Genomic DNA, 20,705 nt, shown 5'->3' with positions numbered 1-20,705 from the left:
ACTAATGACATTCCCATCAGCCTCAGCTGTACTTTGTGTTTAGTGCTATTTAGCAAATGTTAGCATGCTAACATGCAAAACTTTGATGCTAAACAGCAGCATGTTAGCATTGTCATTGTGTACATGTTAGTATGCTGACATTAGCATTTAGCTGAAAGCACCACTGTGCTTAAGTTCCGCCTCACAGAGCTGCTAGCATGGCTGTGGACTATTAAGTCTTTCTTAAGGTCTGAAATGAGCGCTGCCAGCACACACTGATTCACCACAACAAGTTATGAGGAATGTTGATGCTTGTACTTTTGTGGTGTTCTTTGCCCATCATGGTTTTGCATAACTATGATGAGATGGTTTCATTATTATGGCAAAATGAGAACACATAGCTCAGGATCCTGAAGAAGCAGCAGCAGCAGCAACATTTCTCATGACTTTTACTGTGATCAGTCAAAATGACTGCTCAGTTTGGAGACTTCGGGCCATAAAAATGTGGGCTGAAATGGTTTTATGAATCCAATCTGTGTGTGTGCTAAGAAGATTGAGTACCACAGTTAAGTTTCATCTGGTTTGTGTAAGTACTGATGTGTCCCTTTTGATCAAAGCTGAGAATATGCAGTTTTCTAGACAGCAAAAAGACTTTTCAGGCTACGTTGAGCTATTTCTTCACTATCATTCTCTGTCTCGAAATGTTTAACAACCTCCGTCTTCCCATCATAAAACCTAAGACTTCAGGCCTAATCTTATTATCAACACACAAAACAGGAGTGATTGGTTTTTACATTTAACCACTAGCATCAGATGAACTGGGGAAGGTATTTCTCACATTTCATGCCTCCCATGATCAAAGGGAGTGACCAGGGATGAGGTTTGTTCAGTCTACCAATCAATCTGTCTCTGTGGGCATACACAACGTGGCCAAAAGCTTCAGAATGTCTGTGGAAGGCTTGAGCCTTGGCTAATGAACCGTCATTAACACAATGAAAATCAGTGTTTACAGCCAACACTTTTAAAGAACTTGACTAATATTCCCCGTGTTGACATTTTTAGTGACACTTGTGAGTCTTGTTAGTCCACTCATACTTGGACAGCTGTTCAAAACTATTTAAAAAAATGATGAATTGGGAGTGAGTTTATATAAACACTGCTATATTTTTACACTCTCAGGGTTTACATTTAAAGCTGTGAACAGGCTAAAGCAACACAAAGACAGAGGAGAACAAAGTGGGCCATCATGAAATATAGGCCAAGACCTGCACCTGACATTTTGAGCTCACAGCAGTTCAGCTTGAATCAACATGTAGCACCTCAACATGGAGCTCAGTGTTAAAAGTTCTGTTTGCATTCAAAGTGTTATCTTACAGAAAACATAAACATGAATAAAGCCACGGATAATCTGACCACTCTCTCGTATCATTTTGGACAGGACGGGAAAGCCCGAGTTGAGACGAAAAAAGAAAGAACAAATAAGGCACTAATATCTTTTTCTCGTTCTTTTAAGCGTGCTTATATTACTCTCAGATCCACTCAGATTGGAGATGCTTTAGGAAAGAAGGAGCGCTTTGCAGAAATGAAAATGGTCTCCTCTTTCCTCTCCAGTGAAATCTAGTGTGTAGCTGCTGGCTGAGCTCAAACACAAACACCCACTCAGAGTCCTGTGAGGAAAGCTCGATCCAGCAGGATCTTTCTGATGACAAGGAGCGCACCAAAGCAGACAACAATATTGATATGCTGAACGCATGAACCCACTGGAATGCATAACCCTTAGGGGAAGTTACACAATACTTTACTGCCTCACATGTGCAATATATGCAGTACTATTTAAAGTATCAGTATCACAAGTCAGCTGCTGAGATACTGCAGCAGTTAGCCCAAGTAACATTTTGCTCTCATGCCCTCATTTTGAATACACATGCAGAGCCGTGTGACTGAGACTACATCATCTTCTCCTCAGCGTTTCAGCATCATGTGTTTATGGACACTGCAGGTATCAGACTTCCCTGTGGTGCTTAGGTGCCGTGTGTTGCTTTTCCAGAGAACTCATCAACTTTTCTGCGTGTTCACTTTCAACCTGCTGTATAAACCCCCCCCCCCCCCCCCCCCCCACCCCGTAACACTAGATGACAAGTGTAAACTCAAAATAAGTTTTCTTTTCATTACAGATTTGCTTGGGCTTACTGTGAGCTCCAGTGAAAGGCTTGTTTGTGCATGTGAAGACCACCCAAAGAGTCTGACGGATTCCAAAGTCTCAGGAATAGGATTTTTTTCCCCGAAACATTGTTTCAAAAAACAGGAGAAGATTCTTTTAAAATACGATACATTCATTTCCACACCATCCAAAGGTGTTGTGTTTGCAAAGCTGCTGAGTGCTTCAACAGGAGGATTCACCGCGTCTATGCGCTTGATATTTCAGGTTGAACTGACCGTGCGCTAACCCCTCACCCAAACAGCGATTCTCCAATCCTAGCTTCGCTTCATGACAGGCCTGTCAAGCTTTGGATTCCTCTACATTTTGTAGCCTGGGGCTCAAGTAAGAATGATACTTTTAAGAGAGTTTGGATGGTTTCTTTTTGTCACTCTCTCCAAAACCAAAAATGCAAGAGAAAAAGTGTGAGGAATGGATTCAACAGTGTGTTGATCTGCTCTAACATAAGCTACAAATGTTTGCATGTCTGGCTAACTAGCCTTTTCTACCTACAGCGTTACTTCCGAGGTCAGCGGCATTTCATACTATGTTAGTTTGTGAGGTTACGTTAAAAAAAAGCCCCATTCACAACTAGCACACCCATGCCGGTACTATACGTTACGTTATCACAGTGTATGCTCACATTCGCAGCTCTGTCCTGCTCTTTATTGGATTTTGGAAAGTTTACGCTCCTGCGACCTCAGCAAAACCTGTTTATGTTAGAATGAAAACCTGTCTGGTCTTACATCTTTTATTTTCCTTATCCTAACTATCTACACTGCGATATATACGGTTTAGTAATTTTTCAAATTACTTTGTACGGTAAAATATTGTGGTGTGTGTATATGTATGCATGTTTGTGTGTACATGTTTATTTACCAGCAAGTAGAGGCAGATGAAGAGGAAAATGTGAGAGTAACACCAGAAACCGGTGGGTGCAAACACATTATTCGGTGTGTGTGTGTGAAAGACATCAAGTGTGAGTGAGAAGAAAAACGAATGAACGAGCAACTGAGATCTGGTTCAGGGTCTGCGCAATGTCACCCCCTGCCGAGGTGACGCCTGAGAAGGGGAGGAGAAAATCTGTGAAACGACATCCCAACATCCTGACAGAGGAGAGCATGAGCGCGAGGGCTCCACCACAGACACGGGTGGAGACTCAAGAGTAGAGTGTAATGTTTGGTCGTGCTTTCGACCAAGGTTAATCATTTGCGTGTGTTCAGTGAGGGTAGTGTGAGGTGAGGACTGTTTGTGGCATTGTTTGTGCCTGACAAGGCAAAAGATTTCCAATTATAAAACCCATTAAAAGTAGACAGTGTTTCATTATGTTCATTTTATGTTCATTTACCACTAATCTCATATCAAATCCAAACAGTTCAGTGTTCCCTCAACAAAAACGCAGTCCTATTCCGAGCTTGCACCAGAGTCCAGCTAGAAAAGGTGTGATTGTGCGAGACTGCTTGTCTGACTGTTAATATAAGTAGTGCAGACAGTGTACTGTAGTGTATTATATTGCGAGGGGTGCTTTAGTGAGCATCGAGCCAGCCACTGCTAAAATGAGGATGTCAAGCGATGTCAGTAGCAGGAAAAATGGCTGTCAGAGAGGCCGTGTTTTTTGTTTTTGAATTGCATCTTTGCCGAAGCTAAAATTAGGCAGAAGCGGAAACATCCACTCGTGAGAGCAATTCATTGATGCAAGAAAACTACAGACTCTGAAGAAGAAAGATTTAGAGCAAACATCTGCTCTGAGCATCGCTCCTTTCTTGGCAGAGGTAGGCTCCAGCAAACTGATTATACTGTACAAGCCTGGTTTTAATTAAACGGCTGACAGCATGGGGCACAAAGGAGACTACAGATCTCCAACAGAGTTACTGAAAATGTTGCACCTGACTCTTCTCCTCCTCTCTCTTGCGGCACTTCTCAAGGAACATTTCTTCTCAAGGTAATATGCAGCAAGCTGGTCAACAGTTTCCTTGTACAGCCCACGCTCAATATGGCTCTTTATTGCAGCTGCATGTCAGCTGCCTCCACAAAAGGAGAGACACTGATTGGAAATCTGTTTGGCTACATGATTAACTGCATGCTACTACACACAATCATATGCTGATGCACAGGCAAGTGTACAGTACAAGTAAGAGAGCAAGCAGAGACAAGCAGGAAAATGGACCCTTTGGCTTGAAGTAAATAATTGATGTGACAGTGACATACAGCAGGGGTGCATTCAAGCAAGCTAAGCTGTTTGCATTTGTATCACTACGTCCCGTGTTGTACAGTAGCCACACCAACCATGCTTCTTTTTTAGCCATGCATCACCCTCTGACCCAATCAAGTCTCATTATTGCACCCTGCCCTACAGCCTGTCACAGCAATATATATGCTAATACATTATAATGTTCATTGTGAGAGTGACATCAGGGCGGCACCCAAAGATATGAAACTATTAAAAGCTCCAATGTGTAATTGTTTGACCGCATAAACCAAAGGTTTATTAACATATAAAATAGAATAAACGATAACAATTAAAAATATACAGTAGCCCTTACTGTCATGAACAATGCATGGTTCAAGGGAATGAAAGATGAATTTGTGAATATAAAGTCTTTTTAGACTCACTGATGGGATTATTGTAAATAAAAAGTAAAGCCACTGTGTCGACTGTATTAGTAAACATCTGCACTGTGTTAATTAGTAACTCAATACTGCATTTAGTTGGTGACAGTTTGTTTGCATTTGGATCACTGGTTGTATTCATTGTTGGTTGGCTAACAACACACTGCTAATAAGCATTCAACGTGGTATGAATTGCTTTCCTGTGCCTGTGGTGTTATTCACCTATTTTTAAGTCCTTTTTCACTGGCAGTTTCAGGGAAGAACTCCGCATTAACTGTCTGTTAAACAGCCTTCATTGAAAAGAGCTTTGACTTCCTGAATGTTTACTCTTAATACTGACAGTAAAGAGGGCAGAGGGCTATCGCAGCCAGAGACAACAGGCCAAAAGTACTATTGTACTGGGAGATGAAGGGACAAAAGTAATGTTCTCTGCACAAACAAGAGAAGAATCTTTGTCCACAATCTATCAGTTTATCAATCCACAAAACAGGAAACAAATTGCCCGGATGGTAGGAGGGAACAGCCATCTAAGTGTCTCTCTGTGTATCAGTGAGTGAGGGTCCCAAACCAGTTAACCTGACTCTGGTCTGGTGCACCAGTGGGTGCGGCGAGAGGAAACCAAACCCCTCTCTGCCTCCAGCTGGCGCTCTGAGCTCTCCCACCTGTACCACACAGTGTCTTTGTGTGGGCATGCTTTGCTCTGTCCCGAGCCAACAAACCTGTCTCGGAACAGGTGCGCCAGCCGGCACGGCGGGAGGGAACCATGTCCCCTCTCCGCCTCCAGCCGGTGCTCAAGACAAGCCCGCCCACACGACATGGCCATTAAATATACGTTTTACAAGCATCAGGGAACAGTTTCTGTTGACTTATTACACAGGGCTGTACTGCAACTTTAGTCCAAGGGTTTCCCGGTTGTGGTAGCAGTGAATACAAAATAGAATAAATAATAATAATAAGTTCCCCCACTCTAGCAGGTGTTGTGGCAGTAGTAATGTCCAGGTTGGAATGAAAACTGTACTTCTGTCCTAAAAGCAGATCCTTTGAGTTTAATCGCAGGACATGGGTTCAAGCATCTGCTGTACTAAAGAGTGTATGTGAGTCACTGACTCCCTACCAGCTCCTGACTCTGTGTTTTGATAAAACCCTTCAGTGGGCCCAAGGAAAAAAAAACTGTATTTCATGGATCAATTATGAAATGATGTCCAGTACCTGTGCCTGAGCTCCATTGATCATTAGGTAATAAAGCTTGCTGAGGATGCTCTGCTGCAGCTGGTCCCAGGAAATAGACCGGTCCTCCCTCATTAGGAACGGAGGTCCAAACCTTGAATAGGAATAAAAAAAGTTTAAAATGACAGCTCACAACGCTCTGACTCAACCACTCCACATTAGCCTCGAGCGGCTCATACGTCTCCTCATCCTATTGTAATGTAAATAGTCATTTATTAACATTATCAGCATTATTGGATTCTCATTACAGCACATCTAGGGAAGGACACAGAGAGATAATGAGGAGTGAAGATAGATGATGAGGAGAGGGACAACCATCCCTCCGAAATGATAGATTACGTGACACATTTATGATAATACACATTTAATAGAGGGCGGCCCTCCATTGTATGCTTGAGATTTATTAGTAGGAGACCATGTGAGCATGCATGTGCATGAAGAGACAAACAAAGACACTCACGGGCACGTGCACAGTGAATGATGACGGGGTGCCGTAAAATTGCAGATTAATCAGTGGGAACAGAAGACTAATGAATGAAGAGTAAGCTTTGTTGCATCTGTAAAGGCATTATTTGTTCTATTTAATTGTTTCTCATGTTTTTTAGATTATTAAAGACATTTAAACAAAACTGTACAAATCATCAGTCATTACATTTTCTCATTACATCAAACATAGACACCACGGAGGTCCACAAAATACATTATGCTGGATTTACTGTTCAGGATGGAAAGCATTAACATTCTGTGGTGGCTGAGGAGCAGCAGCTGCAGCGACCATGACACGGGAAGAGACAACATACACAACAAAATGGGAGGGAAAATTACTTTAAAGTGCAATTAATTCAGTGGGCAACAAGAGACAAACAACTCTGTTCTTTTGCTGTGTGGTTTACAGCCTTTAACATTGTGTTAGCAGCTCCTCATTCCCACGGCAAATGTTTTAACTCCTCCAACCTAAAAATGAATACAGTGAATACATTTAGAAGTCTGAATTAATATTATCTTTTATTTTCCCACTAAGAGATTTTTGATGGGATCATGCAGCGAAATCTATTATCTGTGACCTATATTTATTTCTCATGTGCCTCCACAGACATGAGCATCGCTATCTAGATGCAACAGAAGTAAAATGTCATGACGTCAAATTGCTGACTTTCGAGAGAAGTAATGCAAAAACAGTTAACATTTGGGTTTCACACATAAAATGTGAAACTTTATTAAATCCCATCTACTGCTATCTATTGGTTTCACAGTTTCAACGAACCAACGAAACCGAGAGTTTTCACACTTTGCTGGTTTTCAGAAAATGCACTTGTGATGATATTCTACAGACAACCCAAGCGAGAAACAAGTATGTGACTCCAATGTCATTTTCTTGGCACAGACAGAGTCCTCCAGCTGTCATCTGATGAGAGCGAGATAGGTGGGTGGCTGGATCAACGACGGTGAGGCGTTTGAAGGAGAAACTGAGACATGGATGGGATTGGACTTTCCCACAGCCGTGTTGGCGAGCTCACCTACATTGATCTCTCTGGACTCAGACGAGTGTCTGATCTCTATATCGCGCCAGATGTTAGATTCCTCAGTTGATTGATTTGAAACTCATCTCACGGTGAGATGTGAGTCTTTTCTGGAACAGGGAGCTGACATGACCTTGACGTGCTCCACCAGAGCAAGGCTAGATATGATGTGGACTGAGCTACAGTGCATAGAGATCACATCTGCTGGGAAGCTGTGAAACCAACCAAAACCTTAATGACCGACGATCAAGGCAGCTAAGCTAGGAATTGTCACCCTACCCCTCCTCAAGTTACTGGTGCTTTGCCTGACATGCTTTCCGTTCTCGCATGGCACATGTACAGTTTACACTGATGACAGTTGCTGATGTATCACTATGTTTTGAAACAATGGGTCTTCGATTTCACATGGAAGTAAACAACAGCAGAGTTCTCATTCTTAGTGGATTTTGTCGGCTGAAATGACATCTGTCGTTAGCAGAATTTATCAGCTGAAGCTAGCTTGTGTAAGCTAACGCTAAAACTCAGTCAACTGTTGGAAACTTTGTCTCGAGTTTTAAAACAAGAATCCTGTAAAAGGGTCCTGAACATATATATGGCTAGATAAATTATATAATGCACGATCAGCGTTCGGGAGCTTTGAGAAAGGTTAGTAGATATAATTACCTAACAGCCTGTTGGCCTGCCCCTGCAGCGTTGCACACCAACAGCAGGATCTTTACAGGGATGCCCTGGTTGAGGAACTCTGACGACAACGTCCCAGATGGAGGTAGCCTCTGACCCTCAGGACCAGTGGCGTATGGGGATGATGGGAGGCTGTGATGGTACCCTGGCAGAGGAGGAAGAGCACAGGAGAAAGTGAGAGAGGCAGTGGAAAGAGATACTGAAATGAGCCATAGGAAGAGGAGAGAAGAGAACGAGGGGCGTTCTTTACTATAGATACAGTCACAGTTTCTCGATAAATCCTGCTGATCAGATACCAATTTCACATTCTCTTGGTAAACACCTTACTCTCAAAGATTTCACAGCGATAGCTGACAGCATGAAGTACGTGATATTTCAAAATTCTCTCCTTGAAAGGAAGATGAACAGACTTCACATACCGAAAATGTGATCATTAAACTTAACACCTCTAACAAGGAGCGAGGAGGAGAATTGAGATATATAAAGTGGCGAGACAGCAGCTTTCTATTTGGGGAACAGTGATTCAGAGGGGAGAACAGATGGACCAATGGCTGCCTGCACTCTCAGCAGGAGGTATTATCTGATGCAGCTTCTGCTCCACATCCTGTCCTGGTGGGGTGCCAAGCAGCATCACGTCTCTCCCATTCCCACCCTGGTCTCTCAGAGGAGTGTGACTGAGCGAAAAGCTGAGATTATAAGATCCCCGTGAAACGTGACGTCAGCAGAGCTGCGTTCTCGCCGCGCAGCTGACAACATCTGAGCTTAGCACGCAGGTCAGCCCCTCCGAAGTTCACGGCGATAAATCACATGGTAAATTAGACTCGCAGGCACAGATGAGAAGGTATTGATTGACCACGGTGGCTGTACCTTCCCCAAATGTTTCATTAAACACTGTTGTTTACACCTGACGCATGATTCATCACTGACAAAGTAAATGCCACAGCTGAGCATCCTGTTACTGAGATCCTGTGGAGGCACATCCCTCCTCTCACAGAAAGAATCGGGGTGTGAGGACGTTAAGCTGTGAACCGTATGATGGGCAAGACCTATTCAAAACTAATCAAAGTCTACATTTAAACCGCCAAAGCTTGAACATGACACCTCTGATCACAGTGTCTTGACCCTGACAATGAGAGTAATGATGGTATGTAGTAGTAAGTATGCACAGCTTTTCATTTATTAATTTCGCTTTAATCAAGCGAGAGATAAAACTTGCTTAAATCATGTGCTGTAATTTACATAAGCAGGGACCTCTGACAGCTGTGGGAATGATAAATGGGGAAAAATCTCCTTTTAAATGCCCAGTGAAACATGTTCATGAAACAGCAGTAAATAGCAGAGGTCACCTCCTGGCCTGTCGCGCTAAGATTTATACAGGGACGCCGGGGACGAGACCTACCTCTCATCGCTCATTAAATCATTTCTTTATAGCTCACTGTCAAAAACGGTACTGTTTCTAGACATTTTTTTTTTTTTTTACCTTCTTTACAGGATGAATCATTGTGGAAGTATGAGATGTGTGTCGGACAATTCCCATAGCTAAACTGAAAAAGGCACACCACGTGAAAACAACCATGTGAAAATGGGTAACACACACACACACACACACACACACACACTTCGACACAAACACACACCACACCAAAAGTTAACTTTGTTTAGCCTACATACCTCGTCATCCTAATCTCTTGTTATCAAAAAGCCTCTAACTAATTCTGAGAAACCACGGGAGCCCGTGAATTCATCATTCCTCCACACTCTCAGGCTTCTTTCATTGTCAAACAGACACACAGGATGAGCCAGACTAAACACAGCCAGACTATGTGAAAGCCCATAATTAAACACCTCTGCCCCTAAAGGGATCTACTCTACCCACAGCTACAGCCCCCCCCCCCCCCCCCCCCCCCGCAATCCCATTAGCTGTCTGCACAGTCATATTCAAGGTCTTGGAACAAAAAAGGTTGTTGGACAAACAGAAGCACGTTATCTGACTGACTATTTTGATTTTTGAAACATGATATAATATATAACTTTCTGGAAAAACCTAATTTATGGACTGAGAATGTGATCCATGATACCAATTTGCCCAAGGAAAGATGAGTGACTGATTATGTGACTCAATAAGCAGTTATTAAAAGAATTGGAAGCTTTTATGAATCTGTGCTCCAAAATAAACGATCGCTAGCTGTGAGATATCAGGTTAGACCTAACTTCAAAGTTTGGTGTGTGTGACTGATGTGTAAAGTCTTGTCTCCCAAATTACTTAATTGTCACATTTGCATTGTCTTCCTGTTTGAACAGAGCAGTGCCGCCCCTGTGGGTTGGCTGGATTTGTGGTATTTGTGACAAATGTTTCTTGCACAAATTGGCAACGTGTGGCAGGCTGATGAAGATAACAAATTCTGCTAATAATATTGCAATACTTCCAGATATTTGATTTGATCTAAATCACTTGGTAAACAAGATTAGAGGATCACCAAAGGCATTCCTCCTCTGGGCACCTTGAATGGCTGTACCAAATTTCATAGCAATCCGTCAAACAGTTAGTTAGCGGTGGCTCGACTGGCTGACCTATAGACCTGGAGCGATGGCACTAGCATGGCTAATAAAAATGACTAAATGTCTTCAACTCATAAGAGTCCTTTGTGCTACAGTAGCATGCAGCAGATAGAAAGCTGAGGACAAACACAGTTTTACTTTAAGTCTTTTTTTCCTTGCAGCCACCATTGTACTACATTGTATATCTGTTCATCAATCAGATTTTCTACATCAGTTGTACCTGAAATATCCTTATTATTTGGAAACTAAAATGGCCAAAACACTGACACGGAGAAAAGAGCTACTGACATGATGACAATATGCTGTAGCAGCAATAGATGAAACTCCTCATGGCAGGAATGTACAGAGTGGGCTCGAGTCACTTGACCTCACGGCGGTCTCTGTTGTTTATTACGTGTAAAATTGTAACAATAAACAATCCATTAAAAAAAGGCAAGACCCAAACCCAATATAGTACAAGGGATGATCTCATTTTACTGGAAACTGTGCGATGAATGAAGAGGAGGAAGAACCTGTTCTCTGTTTGTAGCAGAGATAAAAGAATGTGAAATGGATACTTAACTGTGAAAGCCAATTATCTGTTTCCAAATATTCTCTGGCAGGTTGATCCCATATTCAAGTCTCATCCTTGGCACCAGCTCTCCCCACAGTGATATTGTGCTTATTAATTTCTGTCAGTGAACCGTCAAATCCCAAACAGAGAGAACTTCTTTCTCACATGAAACTTGTGAACAATGCTTTGAGACTTTATACATTATTCATTTTTAATGTAAACCTCGATGACTTGATTGCCAGATGGAAGGCACATGCTGTAATCCAAACACAAGCACAGCATTGTGTCTCCACTGTCCTCATATCACCAAGGAGATAAGAACGGCGTCAAAGCAATGTTAAAAATGCCTCTGCAGTTCTATAGGAGTGAAGGGCTTGTAGTCTGTTAATCACCTAAAGCTGCTGTTTTCTTCAATAGAGGAGCTGGATCTGGTCTGAAAGCTGGTCTTAGATGCTATCAGAGTTTAGGCTAACGTTAGCAGCTCTGTCCTTCTCTTTATTGGATTTGGGGAAGTTCATACTTCAGAAACCCGTACGGTCAGTTGCCAACAACAAGATGTGTAGGGTCAGAGCCATAGTGCCCGGCCAATATTCCTGTGACTCAACATGATCTCATGAGGCAGAAGAGAGGAGAGGAGAGGTGGAATATGCAGCGGTGAGAAGGTGACGTAAGAGATTCATTTTAACAGTACAGCAGGGAGGCTGGGAGTCAGGAGCGGGAAGGTCACGTCATCATTGGTTTGCCATTGGCATGATCCAAGGGTATTTCATTTCCTCATTCAGACACTGAACAGCTCTTTACTTCTACAGACCTTCACACCAGGAGGTTTTAAATCTAAGTGTGTGAGTAACTGTTACCTTGAAATGTACTGAATGCCAGTGAAATTCAATCAATCAAAGTGTGTTACGAGTAACAAGGAAACACGCATAATAAAACAGGGCTACCCTCAGACTTCACCACGCATTTCTTTTTTGCTTTAATTGTCCACAAGATGTGTTGGCTCTGCATTTGCCAAGCAACCAGGAAGCTGCTCTCTACAGACTCCACACTTAACATGTGGCTTAATGTAACGCCTAAGGACATAATCCACATGATAACCTTCCCTTAACATTACCACTGCACGTAAAAGAAAAATGCTTAGATTACCAAGCTTAGCTTTAATGAGACCCCTGGTGAGAGTTTGTTATTCTATCTCATATCCGACCCGCAAGACTCAGATTTTTATTTTCATTTAAGCATTTATGGATAATTAATTAAGGGGCTCTCTGGGATCAGACCTTTTAGATTTAATAATTACAAGAAGGGCATAAAGATCACATTTTAATGGCGCCAGACAGCCTAAAAGCATTACAGGTCATTGATGTGACTGGATAGAAAAAAACTGTAATAAAAGGTGCATATTCTTTTTTACATTAATAGGATATTTTAATGGTAGCGTTTCCTCATATGCTATCTTTATGGCTTTCATTAATCACAAACAACGAGGCAGAAAATACTTCACGTACGTAAATAATTCAGGAGAGGCTTGTGGAATATCTATCAATCAGGAAAGTAAAATGTTCTTTTCAATTAAGTATCAAAACAAGCTAATGCTGCCTTTTTGATATCCCATCACTTTGGGTTTGGGTTTGATTTTTTTGCATCAAAAACGTTACATAAGGAGAAAAACTAAAGGAGATGGGAGGAGAGGTATTAGATCATATGAAGTGGTGCAACGTTATAGCAGATGAGTTTTGCAAGTTTGTTTCATCAGCAACTGCTGTTACGGTTTATGAGTGACATCCTGTTGTGATTTAAGGAAACATTTTGAGGACATCAGCCTGGTATTGATGTACTGACAGCAAACGAGCTTATTTCCTAAAGATGTCAATGTTCCTTTAAAGATGACAACATGTATTCTCCCAGGGCAAACATATCAGTGTGAAAGGCAGGACAGAGAAGTGTTGAGTGGTGATGTAGAGTTTCCATACCAACCCCTGCAGGCCGAGCTGAGAGCCCGTGAGAACCCGAGGGACTCTTTGACTGTGCCAGCATGCAGCCAGACTGTTGTGGGGGGGGGGTCCTTTTAGGCAGCACGGCTCTGCACGGTCATTGAGTGACATAAATTAAAAGCACTAAAAGTCGCATTTTTCAGGTACAACAGCGGTGTTGACATGGTGCTGGGACTACACTTACAGCCCTGTGAGAGAGGACAGCAGAGCAGACCCTATTTGTTTACACCACAAAGCGAGAAACAAGGGGATACTATGCACTGAGGTACTTCTGAGCACACATTTTACACCACTAGCTGAAAAACAGATGAAATGAAGACATAAATCTGATAGCACAGGAGGGAAATGTAATTCACAGAGCTCTATGTGAAGTTATATACTTCTTAATGTGCTCCCAAAGGGCCCCCTGCAGCAAGGTGCATTCCCTGAGGGTTTCATTAAGCAAAGTAAATTAATAAAATTGCTTTGTTTGCTTACAGATCTGTGTGTACATCCTCATTAAAGTAGGGGAAAACATTAATGCAGAGCCACAAACCAGTTTGACAACGTGTTATGTTGTAACTAAAAAGAGCGTGTTATACCACCTTCAGTCATGCAGCTACCTGAGATCCGTGCAGAGCCTCCTCTGATGTAGAGGGGCGGAGCCTGGAAAGCGTAGATGACATCATTCTCAGCTATGCTGGTCAGCTCCTCCTCATCAAAGAACGAGCGCTGGAACCCTGTGGAGTAAACCTCTGTCAGGATCACCTGGAGACGGACACACACACACACACACACACACACACACACACACACACACACACACACACACACACGTTAGTTTCCTTATACCAGTGCCAACATAAATCTTATAATGCTGCGAGAGTGAACTTTTAACCCACCTGATGGAACAGCAACCTTTGCACTATTATTCCCCCTAATCTCAGATCCAGCTTTATGTGTTTTTGCCAAGTGAGCAAGAGTAAATCTAAGCCAATGGCATGCAAGGAAAGGTCGGAATAAGATCCACAAATCACTTTAATCACACTCATTTGCCGGCCAAGCTGAGTTGTGCTGCCCCGTTACAGTAGTTTAAAACAGGAAAATCTAAGAGTGTTTATTCCTGCTTTATGTTACCTGGTCTGGGGAGATTTTCCCCTCGTCAGCCACCATCCTCCTCAGGCAGGCCACAGAGCCAAACAGAGGCACAGCCAGCCCGACCCGCAGGTACCTCTGTCCTTTGGTGCTGAACACCAGAATCACACACAAAGGCCTGCCGCAGACGAAGAGACACAATGAGGGACGGCGGGAAATACAACGGCCTCTGTTTTGATTTCTGTGCCATTTCTACTGCAGCCTCCTCTACGGCCAGGAAGGGACAAAAGAAGACTTTCATGAATAAGTCAATACATTTTAACATTAATAATAGATCATTAGGACTTAGTTTTATGTGTGCCAAATAATGGAGTCTCTATTGCATTTTTAAAAACAGGTAGCACTTGGCTCTGACCATGGGCAGGGTGCTGGGACATAATGGCTTCTTTGAATAACAGCACACAGAGCTCTATCAGGTACCTGTGGAAGTCTATGGCCGGGACATGGCCAAAAGATATTATATGGAGAAATTGATTTTTTGCACCTCAATATAATAAAACTAATGGAGATAAACGTTATTGATCCCTCGCATGGATCCTGAAGTGTCACAGAGGCAAAAGGTATAACATAATATAGACATGTAACCTGAAAACAAGAAGAAAACTCACATTTATCTTGGGGGGTGACAAAGAATTGTGTTCTCTATGTGAGGAATAAACATGCAATCAAGGCCTATGGAGGTCGGTCACATATCAGCAATTCAACTTCCAAATTGGTCCTGTCTTAGGTGCTCACAGAGTGTAATTGTTCTGGAAGCTGAAGTCCAACAGGGGGTCTCCCAGTAGTCCGTTCGACATGTTCATGCAAGTTTTGGTTCAGGCTTGATCTCTCTCTCTATTTATCCTCCCAACACACGCAAACACAATATGAGTCAGACAATGAGAGAAATGAGCAGACAGAAGGGTGGGTAAGAATAACAACAAAATAGACCTCTCAGCAACACTCAGGTGGTGGCCTCACACAGATCCCATGTCAGACTGCTATGATGGACTTGTTACCTCACATACAGATGACCTATATTTTAATTGAAAATCCATATATTGTGTTGGGGGCACTGTCAGGGAGTGACGGGAACAAATGCACCACATACTACAACAAGTTTAAGGTAATTACCATAAAAATAGCCTATAATAGCCCCCTTAAGTTACGTCATTATTATTCTGCTTTTTTTTGCCAAGTCATATTGTTTCCTCGTGGTCCAGGAGCAAATGTTCAGAGGCCCGGTGCTGGTCCACAGCCCTGGGGTTGGAAACCTCTGATTTAGGGGTTTATATTCTTTAAGCATATCAGTAATGTATTTTGGCCCTAAGCCATTAAATGATTTATACACTAGCAGCAGGTCTTTGAAGTTCGTTCTGTAACTAGAATTAAGATTTAACATAATATAATATACATAACTCTACTGATTCTTGTTAGGCACAAGTAGTACTGTAAAATCCGTATATCTGACAAACAACAATAACTACTGAGGCAACGTGTTTTCTCCTGTTCCACTGGGTGTGGAAGAGGACACTTCAAAAGAGCACAGAGTACAGCCATTGGCAGCACTGATCAAGCATCGGCTCAAGGAGGGATCCCCGAGTTATGCTAATTACATTCTTCATGCGAGCATGGACAGAACAAAACACTGTAGCTGCTAAACCACACTGCACTGGATTCGCTAAATTTGAGCATTCATTTGTGATGATGATTACTATTTTCTTGACTTACCCCCCTCTGTGTTTTTTGTTAAAATGATTTCTAATAACAATTACTATAAATAGCAACACTGCCTATATATATTTACAGCCGAGGGACAGAGTCCAGTTCCGTTGGACTGCTTGGCATGGGAAATGTTGTTTTGGTAACAGTGTGTGTTTATGGCTTACAGACATGACTTGGCTGAGAGTGAGCTGAACTCTTCACACACAGAGATGCATAAAAAATGCTTAAAAAGACAATCCATCTGTTTCCTCCTGTGTTTATCCCTTCAGAAGTGTTTTCTCTCACCCTTTCTGCTGCACAGTAAGAAGAAAGGATGATAACTAAATACTCTCAACTTGGCACGCTGTCAGAACGAAGCTCTTAAAAACAATTTCCCAAATTAGAAGGGATGTTGGCTGAACTCGTATGAACTATTTCAAAGACTGAAAACTAAAAGGAAGGAAATAACCTGCAAGAAGAAACCCTGGCAAACCTCAAAATAGTGATGAACACACCTCTGTGTGTCATTCACGTCATAACATGCAGGGGCTGTGCTGAGTAAAAGGTACATTTTAGCCTAAAAAGCTCTGCCAAATGTTCAATATGTAGCTGGAGCCAGCAGCTGGTTGGTTTAGCTTAGCACAAAGACTGGAAACAGGGGTAAACCGCTAGCCTGGCTCTGTCCAAAGGTAACATCCACCTACCAGCACATCTAAAGCTCACTTATTAACATGTTACATATTGTTTCTTTTATCAGTGCAAAATCTGAAGTGTAAAAATGACAATTCCCTGTACGGTTATGTGCCGGACTATTTCTTGGCTGGGAGCAGTAACTTCCTGGACAAACAAAGCTAACTTTTAGTGAGCTTTAGAGGTGCTGGTAGGTGAAATTTGTTACATTCACTACATAAAAGAGCAGGAAGAAGCTGAGAACAGATGCTAATGTCAGGCAATAATGTTTAAATAAGCCATGATGTGTGGTAGAGGTGGAGCAGGTGTGCAAGTTTGTGCGGGACAGGACAGGAGAAGAGGCGAGTGATGGGAGACGAAATATCCGATTCAGTTTCCATGAGCAGGACCACAGTAAAGACCAGAAACAAGCACTGTGAGCATGTTGTGAGTATTTAAGGGAAAGCCAGTGTTTACACTTTTAAACAAAAGACAAAAGTTCACATGTGGATCTTTTTTGTGTTTAGAGAGAGACTACCACATAATTAAAGTGGGAGAGGTACTGGCTGAAAAAAAAAAAGAGTGAATGGGGTCTCCCGCCTTGAAAATGTCAGGATTTCCTGAACAGAGTGACCCCCATTAGCCTGACATGGAGGCTGAGTGGGTGAGTGGGTGTTGTGATGTAAAGTTGAATAAGACATTGTTTCTCCGTGCTGAGAGGGTTTTCCACCAGCTCTTCCTTTTTGATGCCGACACAATGACCTGTGTTCCTACAGTATGTCGTGCATGAACAAAGCTGGGTGTTGTCCAGCCGGTTTTCTTATTCTAACCCTTTAAACTTTTTTTTTTTTAAAGCCTCAACCTTCAAGAAACTGTTCGATATTTTTCTTTCATGTCTGTACGGTAAATATGAAACTACATCCAGAAGCCGGTCAGCCTAGCTTAGCATTAAGACGAAGCATAAAAATGACACATGGTAGAAGGACCATAATTTGAGGTTTTGTATCATACAAGTCTGTGTTAAAACCAGCAGCGCTCACCTGGTCTGGCGAAGAGGGATGGGGAGTGAGATGCAGAGGAACGGGTCAAAGGTGTTGCTCTGCTTCAGACAGTGGGGGCATGTCAGTGAAGATCTGAGGGAAAGAAAGCACACAGTTACATTAGCCTTGAAAGACCGGCTGCGCTGACTTGACACAGACTTCTAAATGAATCTCAAAGTCCTCCTGATTAAGTCTGGCAGGAATGGAGATGGCTTAATCTCGTTACACAAGTGAACAACGCAGTCAAAATGAACACAGCGTTCCATACAGAACCCCTTGATCTGAATGTGAGAACGGAAAAGATGAGTGATGTAACTGGTGGGGATGAGAGAGACATGGGGTTGGGGGGGGGGGGGGGGGTAAGTAGTAGAGGAAGCCCCCTGGGGTGATTGGGGTTATGAACGGGAACCAGCTGACGGGGTTTCCATCATGTTGCATCACTCTCATCAGCGCTGCTAATGCTCATGTGACGCCATTACGGGATCCCGAGCAGAGAAAAGTGTGGAGGTTTCCTAAGCGATGCATCTGAGCGCACGGGATCACTGAGAAAGGAAAAGTCCAGATGCGTACAGCAGCGATTTTCTATTTCAACTGTTTTCCATTCAGTCCCTTTTGTTCATGATTACACTTCTTTCAGTGAATCCCACTCAGTAACTTCTTCCAGTTAGCTGATTGTCTGAACAATGAGTCAGAGAGCCCACTGAAGTTACTGGACTGTTTGCTGGAAGTGATTTTGTAAACAGTCCTGCAACTCAATTATATCTTTTGTCCAGTAATTTGAGTTAATCTGTGCAGGATTTCCTGGATACGACTTTCTGTAAATACACAAGAATTAAGTGAATCTCGAATAGATGCTTTCTATCAACCTCTTTGATTAAAGGAATTAGGACCATCAGTCGGTGCAGACCAACGTGACTTTGTGTACGAGTGGATTTGACATCAACCAGTCAGACACATAAAACTAAATATAACGTTAAATTTGATATTTAAATAAAGCACTCTATTTGTCATCTTCATGATTTTCAAACAGGGTTACTAAAACCCCACAAGTGTACTTCTGCAGCTGCCAGGATGTATGTGGAAAGATTGTGGAGTAGCTCAACGCTTTGAAAAAAAGTGCATGAAAACTAGTCAGCAAGTGAGGAGAGAAGTCTGAACAGTCAGACCTAATGGATAAATGGTTGAAATAGAATGTAATGAATAAACAATCAATTTTCTGTAGATATTTTCCAAACTTGTATCTAGAAGCGACAACCAATCTGGATTCTGGGGGCCATATTGGAAGCCACGAGTTTGCAGAAACAACCTTGTGCATTGAAGCTTGTGAGATTAATTTCCAAACAAGCTGAAAAGAAAAGTTTCGGGGGAATAAAAAAGAAAAACATTGGACAGGGAATAAAGAATATTCTGAGTAAGAAACCCTGTTAGCGAGGGTTAGCAACCTCTTCTCACTGCTACTGTCACAGTATGGAAAGCACCTTGCTGCACATAATAGACACAATAGAATTGTTAATAAACTTGTGTGAAGCATAACTCAGCAGCAATACAGTACATAGAGTGCTCTACTGTGAGTACTCTGGGAGATCTCACAGAAAGTAAAAAATCATGATGAACATATAGATTAAGTGCAGAAAATGAATTGATTCATTTCAAATGCCAAATTCCCTTTTGGTGTCATGGACTCGAGTTCATGACACCAAGTAAAAATACTCCCCATCCTCTTCCTAATTCTCATATCTTTTTCACTGGCTCTGTAGGGAACACTTAACTCCCTAAGCGTAAGTGTGTTGAACCCTTTACAACCTTCAGACGTCATTCTACCATGGGAAACTAAGCCATAGATGAACTGCTCAAATGTATTTTCCTTATAGGAAGGCACCTGACAGACCCAGTGGGGGAGGAAAGAGTGGAGGGGGGAGTGAATAAAGCTCTATTCAAGCAAGCCCAGCTGACACTGGCTCTTAGTGGATCTCTCCCTCTTGGCAGAGCAGAATGGCTGCCCTACGGATGTCTTATTCTCGCCAGGAAACAGTGAGGGGTAACTGCACTCCATGCATACAAATCACACTCAGGCTCCACTAAAACATAAATGTGCCCCGCGCTGCTCCAAAACACTTAAAAAGAGAAAAAAGTAGGAAAGGAAGAGGTGATATTCTGGTGATGCTCTAATGGAGGACGCGTGCAAAGGTTGAGAGGTATGTACATCCCCCCCCCCCCCCCCGTCTGGGATGCAGCCATGCTGAAGAGCCTCTGAGCTTAATGCTTTGCACTACCACACACTGCTAGAGCTTTGAGTTTTCACTCAGGTATCTTTATCCAATTGATTTTCTTTCCTAAGAGAGGCAATTAAAAAAACTAAAAGTCTCAATAGGTTCAAATCAAATAGATTGGCAGCTAATTCTTCTCACTGAGGCTGGCAGCTATCCTCTGAACAGCAGTTTATTCACCACAGTAACGCTCTGAAATGGAAAAGGCATAAACCTTAATGTGCGCCTCATAATTCACTAATTGAAATTACAACATACACCCATTACTGGGCCTGTAAACTCCAAAGCACCAGTTACCCAATCCTTCCCTTCAGATCATTACAAATCAATCAGGAGATCTGATCAAAACAAAAAGGGCACACAGTGCGACTGATTCAGAGATGAGGCGCGAGGGTCTCTCACAGAAAGTGGCGTCGCAGTAAGACGAGCCGCACTCACGCTGAAACTGCACCACGTTTGTAATCTGAAACGCTCGGCTGCCCGTCACTTGGCTTCACTGCAGCGAACGATGCTTGACAGACAGACATTTTCATTGCAGTCTCCACCGACTACAGCCCACATGCAGACAAAGATCACAGTCTCTGATCTAATTTAA

The 20,705-nt window shown here is 42.5% G+C and overlaps 1 protein-coding gene across 1 annotated transcript in view; it reads right to left on the bottom strand.

Moving 5' to 3' along the window:
* Window positions 1-20,705, bottom strand: part of usp43b (ubiquitin specific peptidase 43b) — a 56,027-nt gene that overhangs the window by 10,049 nt on the left and 25,273 nt on the right. The window contains exons 4-8 of the mRNA XM_070923566.1: window positions 17,844-17,936; window positions 14,434-14,569; window positions 13,920-14,064; window positions 8,197-8,359; window positions 5,996-6,107 (exon numbers count right to left, since the gene is read on the bottom strand). Of these exons, the coding sequence (XP_070779667.1) occupies window positions 5,996-6,107; window positions 8,197-8,359; window positions 13,920-14,064; window positions 14,434-14,569; window positions 17,844-17,936 (649 nt within the window). The remainder of the gene's footprint in view (window positions 1-5,995; window positions 6,108-8,196; window positions 8,360-13,919; window positions 14,065-14,433; window positions 14,570-17,843; window positions 17,937-20,705) is intronic.

Source organism: Enoplosus armatus, chromosome 17 (assembly GCF_043641665.1).
Source record: "Enoplosus armatus isolate fEnoArm2 chromosome 17, fEnoArm2.hap1, whole genome shotgun sequence".
In the NCBI taxonomy this organism is placed as follows: Eukaryota; Metazoa; Chordata; class Actinopteri; order Centrarchiformes; family Enoplosidae; genus Enoplosus; species Enoplosus armatus.
The sequence above is the reverse complement of the archived record's forward strand: the minus strand, read 5'-3'. Positions and strand labels throughout refer to the sequence as shown.